The sequence below is a fragment of the Schistocerca cancellata genome, chromosome 1 (assembly GCF_023864275.1).
Source record: "Schistocerca cancellata isolate TAMUIC-IGC-003103 chromosome 1, iqSchCanc2.1, whole genome shotgun sequence".
In the NCBI taxonomy this organism is placed as follows: domain Eukaryota; kingdom Metazoa; phylum Arthropoda; class Insecta; order Orthoptera; family Acrididae; genus Schistocerca; species Schistocerca cancellata.
This window is the reverse complement of record NC_064626.1, coordinates 154,762,501-154,786,814: the sequence shown is the minus strand read 5'-3', so window position 1 is coordinate 154,786,814 and position 24,314 is coordinate 154,762,501. Positions and strand designations below refer to the sequence as shown.

The window sequence follows — 24,314 nt, the reverse complement described above, 5'->3', positions numbered from 1 at the left end:
ACAGTCATATGAATGCCTCACTTTTGTTCCGACTCAGTTCAAGACTCGGGAGAAAAGTTTTACACCTGGTGTTCTACATGGCAACTTCACACACAAGAACTTTTTGCCGACACTACTACCACCTACATAAGTAAGCTTTTCCTATGTTACTTTCAAGTAATGCACTAAAGCTATTCCTGATTTAACTGGAAGATCTGTACTTCCCACTTTCATATCAACAGCCTCAAAATGCATATTGTAGACTTCGGGATATGTTACAGGTTAGTGTCACACCAAGATTGAGGAGAAAGGGGGGGGGGGCGGCATGTCACTCTCCAACAAGTGTTTACCAATAAGTAAGTGGCGGAAAATTATGGGTATAGGACGGCTTACACATGTGGAAAATGAGATTTTTATTATTCACTCACTGTATTTGACATTTATTATTCCTTTAAAATCGCACAACAACTTCAATAAAACACAGTTTAATCATTCACACATTTATTTCACAATTATTTCACTTTTCAACTGCAAATCCTCTAAGAGCTGTCTTGAATCTTCACGAGTCTCTCTCAAAAACAGCTTTGATGTGGATAGATACGTACAGCAACCAGTAATCAGAGTCAGAACTGTGTCTGCAAAAACACAAGGACTATTAAACAATTTTTGCTGTCATTAATTACCAGCAATATAATTGACAGAGTAGATTGCTAATATTTGCTATAATGAATATCACATTTGCAAGAACGATCTCACTGAAGTAATTAAGTCCATCGAAACGCTTAGAAACTAACCTCTCGTCTGACGAAAACGGTCTAAAGACGCAGTGGCAATTTCTTCAGATCTGTTGGCAATGATATTTTTAGTTATCACTTTACTGAGTGACTGAAATGTAGTTCAGGTACCTGTGAACATAACAATATGTTAGAATTCATTTTCTAAATACGAACTATTACGGTACTGTACGGCTACTTACATATTAATTACACTATTAATATTTTCACAGTTGTTTCTTTAATACAAAATTAAAGCCAACGGAAGAAAAAACGTAAAACATACTTGCCAATGACAGGTTTGTTGAGATGCAATTTTCTGTGTTGACAGATGTAACTTTTTCATACGGTGGTAAGTCGCAGAAGTAGCAGAAATCGCGGAAGTAGCAGAAATCGCAGAAATAGCAGTGGCGGAGGTATACACGACCTATGTTCCTTAACTGCGACTAATTACAGTTAAGAATAACAGATACTGAAAAGTAGCATTCACAGAAATCACTGATATCGGAAAGTCGCAGTTTAGCCCATCACTATTCCATATCTATATTTCAAAATAACTGAATTAGTTTTTTGACGTTTACGGGGAGCGTAGTCGCTTGCCACTGATATTTCTTTTCTACACCGACAGACGGCGCGCGAGTAGTAGATTGGGGTTTGTGTCGTGTGAACACACCACATTTGCAGCGATCTTTTGCATGTACAGACATCTGCGCAGATGTCTGCGCAGACAGATCGTTGCGTGTGTACCGGGCTTTGGTTCCATCTTTGCTTGTAACATCTTTGTACAAATTTACTGTTTTGTTTACTTCATACTTTTATAGTCTATACTTGGGGATTGGGGAGATGCAGCGCGGTACATTGTGTTTTAATTTTGACGTATAGCGAATGGATTGTTCTGTGTTATAGCGAACGGAAGACATGGAGAGCGATAACAAACAAAAAGATGAAGACGATAAAATTTTCATAGCTAAGACACCCTTAGAAATTCAAAGATTGAAGTTAGAGAAATTGATGAAAAATCCGGTATGTAAAGAGGTTACTTCCTAGAGAACTGAATATTGTAATATTGTACAAAAGCTTACTGTTTATGACATTCATTTTTGTCTTTTATTGATTGACAGTCATACTGTGGGAAAAAAGATACATAAGATATTCTAGTGAAGGCGGCTTAGTGCAATGCAAGTGGAATGAAACATTAATTTTAGTTTAGTACTTAGTTCTGAATCTCATTGATGTCTCATTTTTACGTACGCGCACACTGCCCCCTCCCCCCCACCCCCATTTAATACGCCGACAATTCCTCAGAGGTCAGATATAAATATATGAATAATCGTGTTGCAGAGCTGTGACTCGAAACAGAATCCTTGTTTTCATATACACTACTTTTCCAATTGAACCAAGAAAATTATTAACCTGTTGTAGCTTCTCGTATCTATGAAAGACATCCTCTGCATCATACTTGAGCAGCTTCACAACAAAAATTCATGTAAGACAATACCTTCGCCATCACGCAGAGTGTGAGTCAAGAACAATATTTACTGTGTGTGAAAGTCACACATCGTTATGTAAGCAGTTGTGTGGCCCACTGTTCAAATTCCTTGTGAACTTGAAATTTCATTCATAGTTTGATGCAAATTCATCTGATGTTTCTCTTGCATTCTTGGAATTTACTAGCTTTGTTCGTGTCAACTACATTCATAGACTTGAAGTAAGATATATCCATTAAGATCAAAATCATCTTAAAAGTTATGGATCAGCTGAATCTACAGATAGTCCAATAGGCCAAATGTGATAATTGTGTCATTCATATGTAAGCAAACAGAAAAAGGAGAGAGAACACTCTCTATATCTGTTTTCATGTCTATATTTTGCAGTGAAAGTGCAAGCAACATAGCCCAAAGTGTAGGTAGATTGGAATGTGGCCTTCCAGTTGTCAATGTCAACAAATGCATCTATGAAATCTCAGATGGTAGAATCTACTGTAATGCTTTGGCCCCTGACATCATCAAGAAGGCGAGCACCACCACATTTTGGCCTTATACCATATAGCAGCCATAAAATCACACATTAAAGACATGTTCAAACAAAATAATATGAAATATATTTAATTGGAAAAGTAAAATTAAACTAAAGGGACAGCTCCGGAAATTAGGGGGTTCAGCAGAGGAATAACAAAATACATCTGATTTCTAATTAAGACATACCTAAACAAAAACTTCAAAAATCAAGCGCACAAAATCCTAAGCAACAAACAGTATCTCAATAAATACAAAAAGTGAAAATTAACTCATATTACAGCAACCACAAATTAATCTCCAAAAACTGGTATCATAAATTTCACTTAACCTATGTAGCTAGAACTAAGTTCACAAAACTACCCACAGCTCCCCCAGTTCAGTATCAAAACCTTTACTTGTCCAATTTAACTAAATGAAGTCTCCAATGGTAAGAAACCAAAACTCGCTCATGTATCTATTATCGAAAACCAAACCTTTCAAATTTAGGAGGGACAAACCCCACAAAACCCAACACTCACAATCAAACAAAATTACCTTCAACTAACAAACCCAAAAATTGATAAAAATTACATTATCATCAATTTCACAACCATGCAGATGAATGTAAATACCATACATACTGTGATAAAGAGCAAATAAAACCATAAAACATGCTTACCAACAAGTCAGCTGGTAGATAAGTCTAACCTGGTGCACACTCCTTCCAAACCACCACCACCCCCTCACTCATCCCAAATACAATATCCAAATAAAAATATTGTTAACAAAAATTACATAGTCATTCATACCTTACACAATCATAAACCCACACCTCCCTCCCAACTTTCCTCACAGAGATGGTATGATCATAGACCCACTACACTCAAACTCAAAATTAACTTTATCAATATACCCATTCTAAATTAAATACTGCCCGCCTCCCTGCCACACATTCAACATACAGTCTTCAGAAACTCCACACTAAACTAAGTCTTGAAACCAGAAACAATATGGACCCCTCCTCGATGTATTCCTCAATTAATAGAACTAATATCAGTTTTGTCCGTCAAACCACCGCCCTAAAAACTAACTCAGAGCACTGAGCCACTGAAACAACAGCCCTCTCACACCAATGTTTCCACAAAACCACTACCTGCCCCTCACTTCACCTTCTCACAAGCAGGCTCATCAATTTCCACCCTTCTCCTCCCCCCCTCCCCCCTTCTAACCATCCACTGTACTTAATAAACTCTGAATAAACCTCTGTACAAAAAGAAAGCCAATCTAACATAGGACAATCACAAAAACCCGTCTCATGAGCACAAAACTCAATTGAATAGCAATAGCAAAAATAATATGTTAGCAACTCTATCTCACATGGCCAGCCTAGACTCCCAAAACCATGCAGCCCTCTCTAAACGGATGCCAGACATTTTCCCAGCAACAATACTTGTCCCTTGTCTGAGACTTGGCAACTTTGATTCTGGTTTCATCCAAAGAATGAGGACCCAGGTTACAGTTGCTACCTCACGACGGCGTCACAAGCTAAAGACAACTACCACAAATGAGAGGCATGTACGAAGACATACGCCGCTCCTGCTGGATGTCTGCTTACAAGACAGCAGCATCAACATAATTCAGATCTCGCAACAATAGTGTTATTCCTCAAAACTGTGTACCAAAGTTTTTAAGTTAAATGTAGATTGGTCTGTGACTGTCCTCCAATACTAATCAAGTTTACAGTTCTTCTTGTACTCAAAGACAGTAATGAATATAGATTGTCATTGAAGTTGACATGGAATGCATCTAAGTTAAGTATTCTGTAGTAAAGAATAATATAAAATGAACTAATACATTGTGCGTGTTATATTACCCACTCAACCTCCTCCTGCTGTAAATCTAGACTTGCTTCGATACCAAATTGGTTAAAATCATTACAAATGTAATGCATTGCATATTTGACAGTGAAACCAAACAACTGCAAAAATTTATGTAGGTGGTGTCTGTTCTTTCAGACATGTCCAAAAGGACAGGCACCACATATATAATTAAGGCTAGGCTAGCCAATGACCCCTTCAGTGCAGATGCACACCATGCTCAAACTCTTACAGGAAACAGCAAAATGCCACAAGTAAAGAGAATAATGGCAGGGGTAGCACATCATTAGTATGCAGATAAGTTGAGATTTTGGGTCTGACGAAAGGCATATTTTCCCCATTGATGTAAATCAATGCCCAATAGTTGCTAAATATAAATTCCTTTGTGTCTTGAATTTAATAGTTGTCTTTGTATGAGCACACTTTGCAGTGTAGAATGACATGTTGGTAAACTTCATAGTCATTTTCATAACTAACAAATTAAAAAAAATTAAATCTCCAAGTCTAAATAATGCACTGAAACAATAAATCCAAAGCTAAAAACAAATCTATAGCCAGCTACAGCTGACTTTAAAATAGTGCACAAACAAGACACTACCCCACACATGTGCAATACAATTCCTAGCAAACGTCAGTCAAGCAGTCCAATGACTCACTGACATAATTCTAAAATAATATCAAAACAACTACTTTCAATGCTACAGAGCACCACCACATACTCCAACATGACCTCATCAAACACAATCCATTTCAAAATGCTCCACCACCCATATGACACAACACTGTCACATCACTGGTCAAAGCCGATATTCAGTGATACATGTTTCGATTGAGGACCAGTTAATGTTGAAAGTTTACAGTTCAGCTTTAAGTAAATTAAGTGATATTGAACGCTTCAGTTAATCTACTTTTTGTGCCACTTTGGAAATTGTTCTTGACATGCAATTGCAGTGTATTTCATCGGCATGTTTTGGTGATGCAATGGTATTCTCTTTTAAGGCTGCCATAGTTTCATGTCTGTTTGATAAACTCTTCGTTCCTCCCTCCCTCCCCCCCCCCCCCACCCCCTCTCTATCCTTGCAGAAAAATTAATAGTAATACAAACTTATTATTTCCAGAGTATTTTCTGCAGAATTTAGGTTGTGTACTTTTAAGTTCTGTATTGACTATTTTTTCTTTCAATACAAGCTTTGTTGCATCATTGTTAGCTACATTTATACAGATGTCTCTTAAACTGCAGGACAAGCCTGTCACAATTCCTGAAAGGCCAAAGGACAAGAGCATGCCCCATGTGCCCGATTTTGTGCGGAATGTTATGGGCTCCAGTGCAGGTGCAGGGAGTGGAGAGTTTCACGTCTACAGACATCTACGCAGGAAGGAGTATGCTAGGCAGAAATTCATCCAAGAAAGAGCTGAGAAGGTATTCCTCTTACACCTTATTAAAGTATAATGTAATTGGAGAGAGAAAAAAATCTACTCACTAAGCAGCGGCAGAACACGCACATAAAAAAAGGTTACACTTAACACAAGCTTTCAGAGCCAGCGGCTCCTTCTTCAGACATAAGCGGTAGAAAGAGGGGTGACGGAAAAGGACTGGAGAGGTTTAGGGAAAGGAGTAGATTTTGGAAAAGTCACTCAGAATCTTGGGACAAGGGAGATTTACCTGACGGGATGAGGAGTGTCTTTCCTTCTCATCCCATCCAGCAAGTCCCCCCTGACCCGCAGTTCTGGGTGACTTTTCCAAAATCTACCCCTTTTCCTAAACCACTCCAGTTCTTTTCCTTCACCTCTCTTCCTCCACCTGATGCCGGAAGGAGCCGCCACTGGTTTCGAAAGCTTGCATAAGTATAACCTTCTTTTATGTGCCTGTTCTGCCACTGCTTGATGAGTAGATTTTTTATCTATCCAATTATATTATATTATAAAAAATTGATTATTTTTATTGTAGCATTATGACGGTAGTCATATTTACGGTCACTGTGGCACACAGATACATACTTAAAATATTTTAATGTCATTTATCATAGTGTGTGTTTCAAGTGGAAGATGTCTTCTTGTCGTTCACATGGGCACAGCTATTGTTGAGGAATGATGGTGGACATATTGAGCATTTCCTGTAAAGAACATCATCTTTGCTTTGTCTTACTTTATTATGCTGATTATTGCTATTCTGATCAGATGAAGTGCCATGTGTCGGACATTTTTTGAACTTTTGTATTTTGTATATACAGTCTGTTTCAGATTTATAATATCAGATGTTTTAATGTGTTCAGTGGCAGAGAAACTGTGGTAATCGGATGTATGCTGTTCCTTATAATCAGATGAATCTCTAATGTCCTTCAGCAATTGTTAGGTGTACTTTAACAAGTTATCCATACTGTCCTCTGTGTGTGTGTGTGTGTGTGTGTGTGTGTGTGTGTGTGTGTTTTTACCTGCTAAGTGTTTTTGCTTATACAGTATTAAAATTTAGAAGAAAACTTGAGATTTGGTTGTGCCCCATAAGACAATGGACAGTCGAAATTTCCACTCCCCTGCCTATAGCTGCCTCCCCACTTATTGCAACATTCATTGCAAAAATTGCCATGAGCAATTACTTTTAGCTTATTGCCTCCTGAATAGGGCAGGTCTATTTATTTATTCCTCATTTGACCATTCTACGCAACTGTACAGGGCAAATCACATATATATCAGATATAACTTACACATATACAGACTTGAATCAGATTAGGCAAGGATGAGGCAGAAGTCAGCCATGGCCTTTACAGTGGAACAAACCCTGCATTCACCCCAGCAACTTGGAGAAACCATGCAAAGCCCAAGTCAGGATGGCCAGGTACAGGTTCATACCCCTCTCTTGTCAAGTGCAAATCCAGTGCCTTAATACTATGCTGCCTTGCTTGATATACTAATTATATATTTAAAAAAAAACTATCAATGAAAGCAAACATATCTGTAGTCTACAATTAGCTTAAATTGTGCACAAGAAGTATGGACAGTAACATTGCTAAATCATGAAAGTTAGCTATGGAGGTTGGTCAGAAACAGTGTGCAAATCCTATAAGAGCATTACAAGGTAGGTTGTGCTGAGAAATAGTTGTTAAGAAAAAAATTCTATATGTTGCATTGTTTCCAAGATAATCAGCATCGGAGTTGCCATTCAAGCCATTGCGTGTCCAAATTCAAGATGCCCGCCAGAGGTGGTGTCTCCAAATGTGTGCTTTGTTTCATTTCTTAAAAACAAAAGAGAGAGTGATACAAAAATTTGACATGTGATGGTAGTAAGAACTGAACCAAGCTAAAGGCTGACCAGTGCAGTGCACTGTCATCTATACTATGAGAATACATAAACAACTGCTAACACTCCTTCCTTGAAAACTATTCATGTAACTGATTTCCGCCCATGAGGTGATGTATTGCAACTGCATCTGAAACAAAAAACAGGATAGCAACAGCAGAAGCATTCTTGTGAAGACACACACAGCAAAAATAATGTACCTGTTATAAATAGAGGTGTATTATTTTATACAATAAACAAGGTCCAAGTATTTCTGTAAGTTAACATATTCACTTACATTGTAGAAACACTTTTCCATTAGAAATGTCTTTAATTCTGCTCTAAAAGATGTTTTTTCTTGAACCCCTTTGTATGTTGCCAATGCATTGTAAATTATGACACCATTGTGACTCACATGTCTTTAAATACAAGATGATTTTGCTCACTCTATATGAAGTGTCCCACAGTTGTGTGTTTGTTGTAACTGTGGCAGGTGCTGTTAGTTTGTAGGTCTCCCTCCGAGCTTAACGCTGATCATCAACAAACATTTGTGTATGTATAGGGAGGGTACTGTAAGTACACACAACTTTTTAAGTAGAGGCTTGCACTGTACCCTTGTACCACCATGTGTCAGGAATTGAATAATCTTTCAATAATGTAAAAATATCAGTTACCGAACTATTAGTTTCACTCAAAATACCATTCTGTAAGCTACAAGGGACCTCGAGTAACCTTTTCATGATAATATTGAAAAATTTGCATACTTTTGAATTCTTCACTTGTGTTCAAATTGCACTAATTTACATCTACAGGAATTGGAATGAGATATGCGTAAACTTTGTGTTGATTGTGAATGCACCAAGGCTTTTCATGTTGCATTTCAACATTGAAAAAAAGGATGTACACTATAAGGTGAATTTTGGGCTGTCATGTGCGGTCACCCTCCACCTATAGTGAGGAGTGTCCCAGTCAGTTCATCCAGGCTGCATTGGCTATTGCACCATTTACTCACTTTAATTTCTTCTGTATTTGTTTAGATGATGTCCGAAATGTAGGGGTGTTAGTATATATAAGGAGCCTCACATGGATGCTTACCCAGGAAGAGTTAAAACACCTGTAGGAGATCTGCCCTACACACAGGAAGCAGCTACATTGGTAGCACAGTACTTGGGGTGTGCACATGGTTTTTTTTTAGATTAGGTTCCTCCCCACGGGAAACAAACCGTTAGCCTGAAAAATTATCACTTCATTTAACTGATGTGGGTGTGCCAACTGTAAAAATTGTTAGTTCACCTAAACAGGTCATGCCAAAGGATTTAAATATGCTTAATCTCATGTTAATAAATTGTCAAAGTGTCTGTAGCAAGATCCCCGAGTTACCCTCCGAAATAAACAGTAGCAATGCCAATATTGTATTAGGTACCGAAAGCTGATTGAAACCAGATATAGAAAGCAGTGAAATTTTGAACTCGGATTGGACAATGTTTAGCAAGGATAGGACTGATGCTATGGGAGGTGGTGTGTTCATTGCAGTTAAAAGCTGTTTAAACACAGTTGAGATCAATACTGGGCTGGACTGTGAAATAGTCTGGATAAAGCGGTGAATCAGACAAGTATTGACCATTGTATTAGGATGTTTTTTATAGACCACCAGCATTCGCAACAAACGCCGCAGAAAGTTTCAGGGAAAGTATTGAGTACATAGGAAATAAATATCCGAATTATGCATTAGTTATAGGTGGAGACATTAGTCTGGCATCCATTGACTGGGAAAAATACACATTTATCACAAGGGGCAGCAGCAAAGATCTGTGTGAAATTATTGTAGGAGCACTTTCAACATACAACCTTGAGCAGTTGGTTAGAAAACCAACTCAAGATGGGAACATATTAGATATCTTGGCGACAAACAGACCTGATCTTTCTGAGGAAGTTAATCCAGAAGAAGGTATTAGCGACCATAATGTCATTGTGGCTTCTATGTCAGTGGAAGTAGCAAAAAAACCAAAGAAACAGCATAGAGTTTTCTTGTTTGGGAAAGCAAATAAAAGTGTCATTAATGAGTATCTTCATGATTAGCTCCAAGCATTCTCTGCGGGACACAAAGATGTTGAGCATCTTTGGTTGGAATTTAAAGGTATTATCCACCATGTGCTAGAGAAGTATGTGTCTAGCAAAAATATAGGGGAAGGAAAGGATCCACCTTAGTACAACAAACATATTAGGAAGTTGCTGAGAAAGCAGAGAATTTTTCACAGTCATTTTAAACATAGTCACTGCCGCACTGACAAATAGAAATTATGCTAAATGAAAGCAGCTGTCAGAAGGACAATGAGAGATTCTTTTAATGAATTTGAAAGCAATATTTTATCTGCAGATTCTAAAAATAACCTCAAAAAATTTTGGTCATACGTAAAATCTATGAACGCCACAAATCACTCAAAACCTTCTCTTGCTGACAGTACAGGTCATGTAACTGACAATGATAAACAGAAGGCCAAAATTCTAAACTTAGCTTTCAAAAACTTGCTTACAGTAGAGGACTGCAGCACCATTCCTCCTTTCAATTATCGAACAAACGCAAGGATGGCTAACATAGTGTTTAGTGTATCTGGGATTGTAAAACAGTTAAGATCCTTAGATGCCAGGAAGGCATCTGGCCCAGACGGCATTCCCGTAAGACTATATGTTGAATTTGCTACAAATATAGCACCATTCTTATCCATCATCTATCAGAGATCACTGGAACAGAGTAAAGTTCCATGGGGCTGGAAGAAGGCCCAGGTCATAGCAACCTATAAAAAGGGTAGGAAATCGGACACACAAAATTACCGGCCAGCTTTGCTGACTCAATTTGTTGTAGAATCGTGGAACATATTTTGTGTTCAGACATAATGACCTTTCTAGACTCTGAGAAGCTCGTCTGCAGAAACCAACACAGTTTTAGGAAACAGCGGTCATGCGAGACACAGCTGGCCCTCTTTGTGCATGATACACAACAGGCTCTAGATACCGGCTGCCAGGTTGATGCCATATTTCTCGACTTTCGAAAGGCATTCGACTCAGTTCCGCACTGTCGCTTGCTTCAAAAGGTGTGTGCTTACGGTCTATCCTATGACGTATGTTGTTGGATAGAAAATTTTCTAACAGAAAGGGAGCAGTATGTCATCCTGAACAGGGTGACTTCAACAGAAACTAGCTTAACTTCAGGCGTAACCAGGGCAGCATAATAGGTCCGCTGCTTTTTATGATTTACATAAATGGTGTGGTTAATGGTATTGACAGCGGCATCAGACTGTTTGCCAATGATGCTGTAGTCTACAGAAAAGTAGTATCACACAAAAGTTGTGAACAAATCAATGAGGATTTGCAGAAAATTAATGTGTGGTGTAATGACTGGCAGTTATCTATCAATATTAGTAAGTGTAATCTACTTTGTATAACAAGGTGAAAATCCCCATTAATGTATGAGTACAAAATAAATGCCCAGTCTTTGGAAGTGGTAACATTCGTCAAGTATCTGAGTGTGACTATTCGAAATGGTCTCAAATGGAACGATCAGATTACACAAGTATTGGGTAAAGCAAACTCTAGATTGCGGTTTATTGGTAGAGTCCTGAAGTGATGCAATCCTTCAACAAAGGAAATAGCTTACAATGCGTTAGTTCGTCCAGTATTAGAGTGTTGTTCATCTGTATGGGACCCTTACCAGTTGGGTCTGATTCAAGAGATTGAGAAGGTGCAAAGAAGAGCAGCAAAATTCGTGACTGGTACATTTAGCCATCGCGAGAGCGTTACAAATCTCATAGAAAGTTTGAAGATAGACGGCACGCTAAATGGAAGGGGCTGCTCACTAAATTCTGAAATCCGATCCTCATCGAGGATGTAGAGCATATATTATTACCAGCAACTTTCATATCGCACAATGATCACCATTCAAAGATAAGGGAAATTAGAGCTCATACTGAGGTGTTCAGACAGTCGTCTTTTCCTCACACGATCCAAGAGTGGAATAGAGGGGGGAGAAATATGACTTTGGCGTGAATTGTGCCCTCTGCCACACACCACTTGGTGGCTAGCGGAGTATATTTGTAGATGTAGATGTTCTTTTCTGGTTGGACCAACATAATACTGAATGTAGTAATTTCCTAAGTTAGATCCTCACAAATTAGATTCCGATATATTTCTTTGGATACTGCTATCATAGTGATATACACCTTCTTTGGAGCTCAGATACATTGCCATTATTTTTATTAGTTTGGGACCTGGCGAATGTGTCTATACACAATGCTACAGGAAGATACTTGCTGAACCAACAGCAAAAATTTCAAGGGGCACTCCAGCATAAAAGGGAAATTTTCATTTGTAGCATTTTAAAACCAGGATTAATACCAATTTTTCCAGCAGATATTTGGCTAAATTGTCCTAGCTCCTTCACCTGTATTCCAGAGTTATCACCAAGCAACTGTAAAATTGGGACTTTGAAAGACAGACATCATTACAAACATTTGTCAGACAATGATGCTGTAAAGATAGAACTGCTTACAAATAATAGAAAGGATGGAACATGAAATCAGATCAGAATTAGAGCAGGTTTCATTCTACACAATCATTGATGGTGTAGTTACAAGTTGTCTATGAAACTATTCTCTCTTAGTATTAAAAATGTATTGGTCCTGAATACATTTGATTTTTATTCTCGACACTTCCTTTTCCTTCCATCTTTGAAGTGTTTTATATTTTAATAACAAAGTTTAAAATTTAACAGGGCATATAATAGTGCAGTTTTACTCCTTTGCATTGAATAGTTTTCTCTTTTCCTTGTTTACAACATTTTTATCCCTCATGTTAATCTTCCTCATTTTGTGGTAAAACTTGTCCGCACCATTTGGTTCATCTGCTTCTTGCAAAGTCCAAAAATGTTTTGATGTATGACTTAAAACAATCATAAGTGATGAGTATTTTCTGCTAGGTCTCTGAAAACGATATTTCATCATTATTAGTTGTGCACTGTAATCATAACAAGCCATTTATTATTGTTGTTTTCTCTAAATCTTAATCACTAAAGACTATGGCAGTAACTGGTATACTGCATCCTACTTTCTTTACTTGGAATCTTATTGTGGAGAAAAAGCCAAAGAAGTGTTTTAACACATTGTGCAATAATTACATTACATGAATTGTTATGATACATATGTCGCTGAGTCTCTTTAATGTGGAAAGAAGTCAAAGATGTACATTTTATTTAAGTGCAGTACAATAGAATGTCTTACAGATATGAAACAATATACATTATGTTTAGAATGATTCATCTGGTCTCATAAGACTCTATCTCGTACATGAATGAAAATAGAAACTTGGGGTAAATTTAAACTTTTATATCAGGACTAGAAGTTTACCTTGCTGCTAGTTGCAAGTTGCTGGTTTGTGTGCCTGCTGGTAGGGGTCTCCCTGGTGCAGCTAACTAGCTCATTCACAGACAGTTACGGTAATCATATACCTGGATATGTCATATATATCATATACCTCGATATGTTGCAATCCCACAATTGTGATAACATTCTGAAATTTCATTTTTCATGAAGATGTAGCACCCCCACACTGATACCTGCTTGTAACAGCATTTCAATACCTATGAGCTGTCTCAACAATGGGTAAACCATAAGGGGTGAGCAGATCTCACATTGGCACACCTGATCTCATGGTATGTAATTTGTTTTTGCTGGCATTTGTGAGGAACTCCATTTACGTGCCTCCCCTTACATTAGTTTTGGATGCAATGCTGCATAGCAACAGCAGGGACAGTAGTTTCATATACATTTGTTATGCATTCAGTAGTGGTCTCATGGGACATTTGTGAAAGATAAATCAACTTTTTGATCCTGAACTTAATTGTAAAAACACACCCCAAGGCTGTACGAGCATGCATTTAATAAGGTATACCCTTGGAAAAACGGATGCCACTTTTACCAGATAAAAACATTATACTTCTGCACATAGGTTAAAATTTACTCAAAGTTTCTACCTCCAGTCAGGTGGAAGATATTGTCTCGCAAAATTGGATGAATCTTTTTGAAACACCTTGTATGATGATAATATGCATTAAAATGAAATACATTGGTTTCAAGGGTCCATATGAAGATACTCTTACACTCTACAAAACGTTTCAATATACTGTGATGTATTGTTGAATACATCTGTACCCAAATATCTGACTTCTTTCTGTATCAATGTAAAACTATTGAAAAGTTTGCAGAAATTGTTTTGAGTCCTAGTATTATAACTGTGATGAACTGAGAGAGTCTACACATGCAAACAAGATTCCCAGGTAATAATAATGTACTTTATTCCAAAAACACATACAATTAAGAGTTCACACACTATGTCCCTTAGGACATAATTAAATGTGGCAATACACATATAATAATCATAATGTAACTGAACAGTGGAAAATCCAGGTGGAATGTAATAATATTATGAAAAGGATAGTTGCTACTGCAGTCTGGCTCCAGATGCCAGAGTCTGTGTGTGTGTGTGTGTGTGTGTGTGTGTGTGTGTGTGTGTGTGTGGCCTTGTTGGTTGAAAGCTCACTTTCTGACAGTCTTACTGTTGTGGCTCACAGGCTGTATACGACCCAGGACAACCGGGAGATCTGGGAAAAACCCAAAATTTTCTCATCCAGCAGAAAACCGCAGTCTAACAATGCTGCCAGTAACTCACCAGCCACAAATGAATTCAAGAAGCTATTTAAATATTTTTCCGAGTACTTTTAGGTTCATCCTATAAAATGACTTTTATTTTAATAATATGAATATTTATATATGTGTTTGGGAAGAGAGAGAGATTGATTTTTGATTGAGATTTTTACTTTAAGTCCTAACTGATACCTGAATTTTGGGTTGCTGCCTCCTTGAATGATCAGCTTGTGCACCAGTTGGTGACGTATTCAGGGTGTATATGACCTGGGACAACCAGGAGATCCGGGAAAAACCTGGGAGTTTTTTCATCCGGGAGAAAACCAAGAAAAACCTGGGAATTTTTTGTTGTTTCAGTTTTCAGTTAAATTTTTGTAATTTTGACTGGTAAAAACCAATATTCTAACAAAGGATATTACTGTATCCCACTACTGCAGAATAATACTGCAGCATTAAAACATGAAGGAGAGAAAAAAAAACAAAAACGAAAATAAAACTTAAATTGCAAAGCAAATGCACCATATAAAATAACACAGTGCACGTACAAGTGTCTGCCAACAGTGAAATATGGCAAAGGCTTTAGGAAGACTATGCAATGCTTCATAACAACAAATTGCCTCCAGTGAGCGTGACATCACAACCATTTACATTAGATTCATTTAAGCAGTCACGAGCAGGCACATGCACACACGCAGTTGAGTCGCATATGAGTAATACCTTCTCCTGCTTCTGGCTACATAAATGTGACTGTTGGATGTGTAAGCAGCAGTAGCAGCAACCAGCAACATGGGGTACCCGAAAAAATTTTACCGGCGCGCCCAAGCTGCTTGATTCATGCGTGCGTGACAGGCCCGGATCTAGAGGGGCAGGCGGCAAACCGGGGTATCTGAGCTGGGCGGCAATTTCGGGGGGAGGGGGAAAATTCGTATTCTTGAGGGAAAAAAAACCTTGTTTTACAAAGCACCTAGCATCCAGCAGACGTCGGTCTATCGATTATTCATATGATTTTGAAACGCACCCTTGCTGGTTTTTGGACATTTTTGAACACATTCTAAGTTGATTTCTGAATGAATTATAAGTTAATTTTTGAATGCGTGCATAGTGTTTGTGATGTCTCTGCCAGGGGAATCATCATCACATCTAGAAATGAACTTTCCTGCAGACAAAACGGGTCAGGGTTATACGAACTGAACGGAATAAAGCCAAACCGGTGAATGCCAACTGCTGCTTGTTTATGTGGTTGATTTGATTTGCAAATGTGCAGCATTGTTATAATTACTAGTGAAATCCATAGATTCAGACTACCAGAGTGGAAATAAACAACTAACAGGAATAACAAGTAAGGAAGATTATGTATTATCTTCTCTGTGTATCCAAGAAAGTGAAATTCTAACAGAAAATTTTTGGCCAGATCGCTACACTAGACAGGGCCAATTGTAGTCCCTGGCTAGCAGCCCCGTAAGTTCCATTCTGGGAGTAACGCAGAAAACGCATAGTACGAACACACAATAACACCTAACCAGAGAATAATCCTGGATAACTAAACCGGTGATTGTGGCAGGGTTAGTAAAGGTAACTGGAGAATGAGTTTTGACAGTGATAGGAATAGTTACAAAATTACTGATGACAAGATTGTGTGTTAGAACGAGGAAGGAGAAGAAATGGTGACATCACACAAATTATAGATGAATATGACTATTCCAAATTTATACAAAAATTTCGTTCTACCACTTTTCCGTCTCATGCATGAGAAACTGAAGCGTATGAATGAAATGTGAAACTACTTCCTAACATAAAGCTTATTGATTGTAATAGGCCAGATAGGTATTTCGTATTGGTACTTCATGAATTATATTGTCGTACTATAAAAGTGATCATTATTGCCAAAACAGTCTCGCTTATTTGGTGTGTGTAACACTTTTGTAATTGCTGCAATATTAGAAAGGCCTATTTTGTTTTATCCAGCACACAGTGACAAAATAGATGTAATCAGATCGAGAAACCACACCAGTCTTGGGTACTATTTGTATTAACAGCTTTTTCAGTATTAGACGACGACATTTCGATTTTTCATGTAGCAAAACGTTTGATGAACTTTGATGAGGTGATAGTTCTTTCGCAGAAAGGGAAGCACGTCATGTAAACCTGTAGCAAGATTAGAGAGAAAAATTGCTAGGACCTAAGGATTGAAGAAATGTGTACTGTCTTGCATGTCTCTTGTCTTTACTGCTTTTTGGTAGCCTATATTTAATTTTATGTCACACAGAAAGTAGGTTATTAGCTAATAGGCAATAAAGGAGTCCAGATTTTCTGAAGAGTTCTTGTTCTCCTGGTTACAAATAATCCCATCCAGTATTAATTGCAATCTTTTTCTCTCTTTTTTTTTTTTTTTTTAAGAGGGGGGGGGGGGGGGGTGTCGGCAGGATGTCAAACTGGCCGACTGGGAGCAGGAGAGGCACTACATGACATTTAAATTTCCACTGTCCTGAAATAGTTTGATGGCATCCATTACGAAGTATACACGTGAGTTCCACAGAGCGAAATACAGTGACATGTGATGTAAGAATGTTGTTTGAAGAGGTGTAGCACTGAACTTTGGCACACTTAAGACCAAATAACATGTCTTACATTTCCTCGAAGATTTATGTTTTGTGTATCAGACTCTTCAGAAAGATGTGCACTACAAAATGAACAGCACAGAGCAGTCTGGGTTATAGTGGGGTGGGTGTTAGTCTCCACATGACCTGTGTTCACATTTGGTGATTTTCTTGTTTCCTCTTCGTTTACTGCTCTCACGTCAAATGAAAACAAGACGGATGTCTGTGGCTGGGAGCTATCAAGTGAATTAAAATACATTCACATAATTATGGCAGGCTTAAATATGTTACTAGTTTTCAGATTTTATTTTATTTCCACCTTTCTGACAGTCAAGCATTAATTGCCTGCAGAACAATGACGTGTTTTTTGTCGGTTTACTAAAGAAATTTGGCCTTTATTAAGCTTTCCTGCTGAGGCAGTTAATTTATTTGAAACGAAGTGTTTAATTCCACACTATTGTCTAGTTTCAACCGTTCACTGCATTTCAGGTGCACATTTTCATCTTCTAGCACATATGGCATTATGCCAAATAAAGAACCAAACATGAGGTAATACAGTACTGGTGCTCCAAGAAAATTTATGTCCCGAAAAGCTTAATATCAGGTCAAGGCCTACATCATTGGGAATCTGGACATATGAACCTGCGCTTTAAGGCGAATTATGCATTTTAGTATGGTTCACGAAATTCCGACGCTCCTGGAGTTTCCTCTGATTACTTGTTTCTTTTATGATATAATGTAAGTAAGATCTTTTAATGTTTTACACGTACGAACATACGGACTTCCTACATTGCCGTAGCTGCACAAGAGCAGTGATGGCTCTTACCTAGCTCTCTCTGGCAACTGCTGAAATGAGTCTATTTCTAACAGGTTGCAGGAAAATATTGCGAATTGTGGTTCAAAAAGCGTTATTTTCAAAGTAAATTTCCTTTTACACAAGATGAACTATGTGCAAGAATGTACAATTAATTTCTTAAATCATAGAGTGTTTGCTCTCATTTAAAAATCAACTCTTTGATGACGAGCCATTTAGCAGAATTTTGAGCCCAGAAGATCAGATATTTATGTCGACATTAAAAATTTTACTGGCGTATTTGTGTGATATATCTTAAAGTGTAACATGCGCTAAACAGATCAACATTATGTGTGAAAGCTTAGCTTTTCTTGTAGCTCATTAATCTTCAAGACAACTATTATATGCAAAAGCTTTGCTTTCCTTGTAGCAACACTATATATATAAACTTAAACCAATAACTTTTCCTGTTGGTGGAATTCGAATTTATACTTTCGTAATACGAAAATAAAGATCATACATGCTGCTGCACATCAAAGATGTTTCCAAAACGTGCTTTTTCCCCCCCAAGTTTCGTTTTTCTAAAGTACTGAGAAATTCTATGCAGCTGTATAAAACCATATCCAATCAAAGGATTGATAAGTTTTACAGCTCCGACGGAAAGTATACTGTCACTTACAATGGAAAAAGTGTATTTTCACCTGAGAGAAAATGTATTTTTAACTGGGTGATCTGGGAAAAATCCGGAATTTTTTTTTCCTTGTCCGCGTATACCCCCTGGACTCAGCAACTACCCTTTTCACAATATTGTTGTAATGTAATTGGATAGATAAAAAAATCTACTCACTAACCGGTGGCAGGGGAACACACATTTAAAAAAATATATTACATATACAAGCTTTTGGAGCCAGTAGCTCCTTATTCTGGCAGAAGGTTGGAAGGGAAAGGTCTGGTGAGGTTTTGGAAAAGGTATAGAGTTTGGAAAAGTCACCTAGAACCCTGGGTCAGGGGAGTCTTACTGGATGGGATGAGATACATTATGTTTTCAAAAACTGGTTATTTTCATTGATACACGTAATAATCATCATGATTTAATTTTAAATATGGAATGATACTCTCTGGCTTAATCAGTTTGTTGGCAGAGGTCAGTAACACTTGGAATAAGTCCAGTCAGATGTCTTGGCAGAGGTCAGTAACACTTGGAATAAGTCCAGTCAGATGTCTATCATTAGTGAAGATTAATCAGCAAGATCAGAATACCTGAGTCAACTGGTGGCTACCATCCGAGGGGCACAACGTCCCAGGAACACTGAGATCAGTAGAGGCAAGGGGTCCAGTTGCAACTGTTGGCTGCTTGCAGCAGTATGCTGCGGTGAATCTCTGTGGCTGGTGCTGAGTTTAGAACTGCTACTCTGTGACTGGACGGTCACTCAAGAACAGTTTAGGCCGAATGATATTTGCTTGGTGTATGTGTGGGCAGGTGATCAACAGAGGCAAGTAGTAATGTGCCACCTGTTTCTGTGGCATCTGCTGGGGTTCCACTTGAAAACAAATCTGCCTGTTGTGATCAGCTGTAATGTTGACGTACAGTCCTGCCAAGGTTGTCACCAGCAGAGCCGGACCATCAGCAACCTACCAGTCATTCTCATGTTTCATGTTGCTGGTACACGGAATTGCCAGATACAGCAATAATCATGTTATTCTCTGAGATTTTTTAATTTGTGAAGGACATAGTGTATTTCAATTGTGAAACAGTAATCAAAATATGAAGCTTTCCACAAAGATGTTTCTGCAGGATGTTCTATTTCTTGATGGTAGCTTTTATGCTGTTAAGAACTATATGTTGTATATTCTAAGGATGAACTAATTCGGCCAACCCTCCATGGACCTGTTCATTGTGATATTTCTTAATGAATGCATACGGGTTGTGACATTGCATGGATCTCTGCTGTGGACTAAATACCATTCCCTCATTCACTTGCTAACACCAATTGTCTAACCTCAGTTTTCTCACTTGTCATTTACATGATTACTGTTCATAAATTCACACTATTCATGCAGTTATAATTCACCCCTCTTTTTTAGTCATGCCCGCATGACAGTGGACAAAGGACTGACACTGTATGAAGTTCAAAAGACATATTTTCTTAAATAAATGACACATTACTCGAGGAACACTTCATAGTATCCTGCACCATTTCAGCCATGCAGTCCGTACATGACCTCATAATACACATAGATCCTTTACCCAACAACACATCTGTCTGCCTCAAGAACTCGTACCTCATTACTTTTAACAGAGGCAGTACCTCAAGGGGTAGGCAGTGATCTGTACCAAACATGAAACTGATAATGTTTCAAAGTAAGGGATAATCCTCCATTCACACAAATATCACTGTTCTACAACAAAAAAAAAAAAAACTTTTTTTTCTATTTCTGATAAAAAATATTGTGATTCTAGTTGTATTTTGAGTGCTGAATTGAAAACTGTTTTTGGCTTTTTTCTGTCAGGGATAGTTTATGAGTAATCACAATTTTATTTCTCTTTTCAGTTTCTGATATAGTGCAGCAAACGTGCAGTGAAATTTGACAAACAAATGCACATCTTTATGATGTTATAAGTTCATCACATTAATGGAGGGTGGGATCCAACATATAACACAGTAACCTTTGTGTATACACTTTGAAGCATTTATTTGACATGAGAAATTACAGAAAACTGACAAACAATGAGCCACTGCCTTGTAATGCACATCACTTTTTTCTCTTGTATTGTGAATCTTTCTTCTCTCGAATGATATTCCAGCAATAATCTGCTAACATAGAAGGTACCCACTTCCCTTCATAGCGCCTTTCTATGGTAGAAATGTCTTTATGGAATCTTTCCCCATGTTCATCCGATACGTCACTACAACTGTCTGTGAAGTGGTCCAGATGAGAGTCCATCATATGTACCTTCAAAGACATATTGCACCCCAAATCCTCATATGCTTAGATCATATCCTTCACCATTGCTTTGTAGTTAGTAGCTCTTCGTCTTCCGAGGAAGTTTTCCGACACCATCTTGAAACAGTCCCATGCGGTTTTTTCGGTTAAACATGCTTCAAAATTTGTATCTTTCGCAGCTCCCTGATTTGAGGGCCCACAAATATACCTTCCTTTATTTTTGCAGCTGAAAGGCAGGGGAATTTGTTAGCTAGATATGCAAACCCACAGCCTGTTGGATCCATGGCCCTCACGAATTGTTTCATCAGGCCAAGTTTGATGTGAAGTGGTGGAAGTAGTATATATTCAGGAGCTACCAGACTGTCACGTTGTACATTCTTTTTGCCAACTTTCCATCTTCGCCTAGGCTATTTTTTTTTCACGTAGTGAGAATTTCAGTCTTGACTATCCCACTCGCAAAGAAAACAGGCATACTTGGTGTAGCCTTGTTGCATTCCCAGTACCATAGCAATTACCTTGAAATCTGCACATATTTTCCATTTGTGTTCATTGTATTTCAATGAATTTAGCATTCTTTGTACGAATTCGTAATTCTCTTTTGTCAAACTAGCGTAAGCTACTGGAACAGAGGGTATTTTATTTCCTTTGTGGAGCAAAACACCCCTCAGACTTGTTTTCGATGCATCTCTGACAAGTCTCCACTCCTGTGAAATATAAGTGAAGTTCAGCACTTTCATCAGGCCAGCTACGTCATTGCAAAATGTCAGTGCTTCATAAGTTGAAAAATAAGAGATAAAGGCATGTTCTCTGTGCCTGAACAAACTGATTCTAGTACTTTGGTGCAGTAGATTATACTCCTGTAATCTTGAACCAAGCAGCTGCGCCTTTTGTTTACTTAGTCCTAGATCACGTACTAAATCATTTAAATCTGCCTGTGTTAACAAATGAAGCGATGACTCACTTGTGCAGTGATATAAAGAATCATCATCTGTGATTTCTTCAGTACTACTTATTTCACTGTCACTCGGAATTTGACCTCGAGCTCTTGAAGGTACTGGAAGGTTGTCGGAATGCTGCACTGGCATTCTCGCTGAAGGCAGATCTGAGTAAACAATGTGCCTCTTCGACTTTTTGTTTGTAAAACTCTGAATGTTTGTTAGACAGAAATAACAACCAGTAACAGGGTCCTTAGGCTACCTCCACACCATGGGAACAGCAAACAACGCCACATTCTCTTTACCTTTCCACCACTGAATTAGTTTGCAGTAACTAGTAGCACAACAGAAATGTGGTGCCCATTCTTTATCTTGGTCTCCTACCTCTACTCCAAAGTAATGTTTGTATGCTTTCTTTATGACTGAAGAAATTTTCTTCCTATTTCTGGCAAAACTGAACTTCCCACAGATGTAGCAGAAGTTGTCCGGCTTATATCGACATCCACGACGACGTGGCATTTCTGCAAATTTAAAAATACCACTTTGGTAATACACCTGTATTAAATTAATAGTAGGGAACTAGAGGAACGCTGATGTGTAAAAACAAGCAGTCGTTTTACCTTCAGCACCAGGCTCAATTAGTTTACACACAGGAACTAAAAAAGTCAACCGTGCTCGGAAATATGACAGACAGTTACTTGTCAGCCAAAACACCCACTCGTTAAGACTGACACAAATTGCGGCTAACACCACTGTTGTAAACTCGATGCACTGCCCCTAGGAGGTGTGAAGCTTTACTGCCAAGGCAGCGACCGGCTGTCGCCGTTCGAGTTAATGAGATGTTTCAGGTGGTCTCAATGACATAGGTGTGGCGGGGGATAACCTAATGATGTCTGATTCTTCCCACCTGCTGTTGCTCAAGAACTTATCACGTTCTATCACTACTGGATGCTGCAACATACCCATATTTCTCTATAATGTCTCTGTGTTTGCCACGAATTGTGAATATACATATATATACATATTACATAAAAAGTATCCCTGACAAAGATATTTTGTTTACATATTTGAATTTCCCATGGTAAAATGGTCTAGAAGCACATACTTTAATATCAGAAATAGAACCCATGTCGAACAGTGTATTCAGTAGTCGAGGATATGACAGGAACAATCATTCGAAGCAAAAAAGTATAGTAAACATAGGCTCTGAAATGCGTATCTTAAGTGCTGCGGGCATTTCTTCATCTCCAACACTGTGAACCAAATCTCTTCTACTGCAAACTCTTAGCATTCCATATTTTAGAAGGACTCAAACAAGAAAAAATTGTCCAGTAAACATGGGCTCTGAAAAATCATACCTTAAGAGCTGTGGGCACTAGGTCCATACTGCTACTCCTCAAAATATGGAAAGCAAAGAGCTTGCTGTGGAAGAGATTTGTTTGACTGTATCAAAGATGAAGAAGTGCTCACAACTCTTAAGGTATGTATTTCAGAGCCCATCTTCTGGATATTAACTATTCCTTTTGGGACACCATATAGTGTGTGTGGTTACTGTTTTTTTCTTCTGGTGGTTGTTCACTATTTCCTACTTTTTTATTCTTACTTTTCTGTTTCTTACTATTTGGTTTGTATTTCAGTGTATTTAATTTGGCTTACTGCTCATACAGGATCTGATGGATGCAGCCTATCATCAGAAATTAGAAGAGCATCGTCGTGCTGCTGAAGAAAGGACTGCAAAGAAAAGAGCAAAAAGACTGAAGAAAAAACAGAAGGCCCGAAAACGCCCAAAGAGTGAAAACTTAAGCAAGTCTGATAACAGCAATTCTGCAAGTGAATACAGTGCTGAAAGTGGAAGCAGTGGTGACGAAGAAAATAAATGATATCTGGTTTTCAATTTTATCTCATTTGCAATCAGTAAGGATAAATGAAAATATAGTCCTAAGAGAAGCATATATTATGTATTCTGTGCAGAAAATCATATGTTCATGTATCAGTCAGTACTGGTATATATTTTCATATTTCTGCAAGATGAGAACTGTCATTATCTCACTGCTGTACCATGTCTAGGTCATTATCATTATTTCTTACTGATTGTGGAGTGAGCTAATAATAGTCCCTCAAAAAACAAATGTTCATGTTTGCTCGTTCAACATTATTTCTTTATTTGCTTCCAACAACTAGCAATTTGGAAATGAGCATTCCCAAATATTACCACTAGTAAAAATTGTACAGATTAAGCACATGGGTCCCAGGATCAGCTCTGACCTCTGGACAGTATTTTTCTATATGTTTTACAGTTATGGAAGATTTTACAAATTTATTTTCAACTCATTGTTTTGATGATGCAAGGAAATTCAGCTTTGGACATTAATAGCCATACAGGTGGCAGTTCAGCTCCACATACACTGATGTTGTTTTGGCATAATAAATCTCATTTCATTATTATAA

At 38.0% G+C, this 24,314-nt stretch overlaps 1 protein-coding gene across 1 annotated transcript; it reads left to right on the top strand.

The window, feature by feature from the left end:
* Positions 1-1,541: 1,541 nt before the first annotated feature.
* Positions 1,542-24,314, top strand: LOC126167411 (PRKR-interacting protein 1 homolog). The gene is made up of 3 exons (XM_049920475.1): positions 1,542-1,775; positions 5,867-6,046; positions 23,534-24,314. Exons 1-3 carry the CDS (start codon positions 1,671-1,673, stop codon positions 23,744-23,746), a joined length of 498 nt encoding a protein of 165 aa, XP_049776432.1. The 5' UTR covers positions 1,542-1,670; the 3' UTR covers positions 23,747-24,314.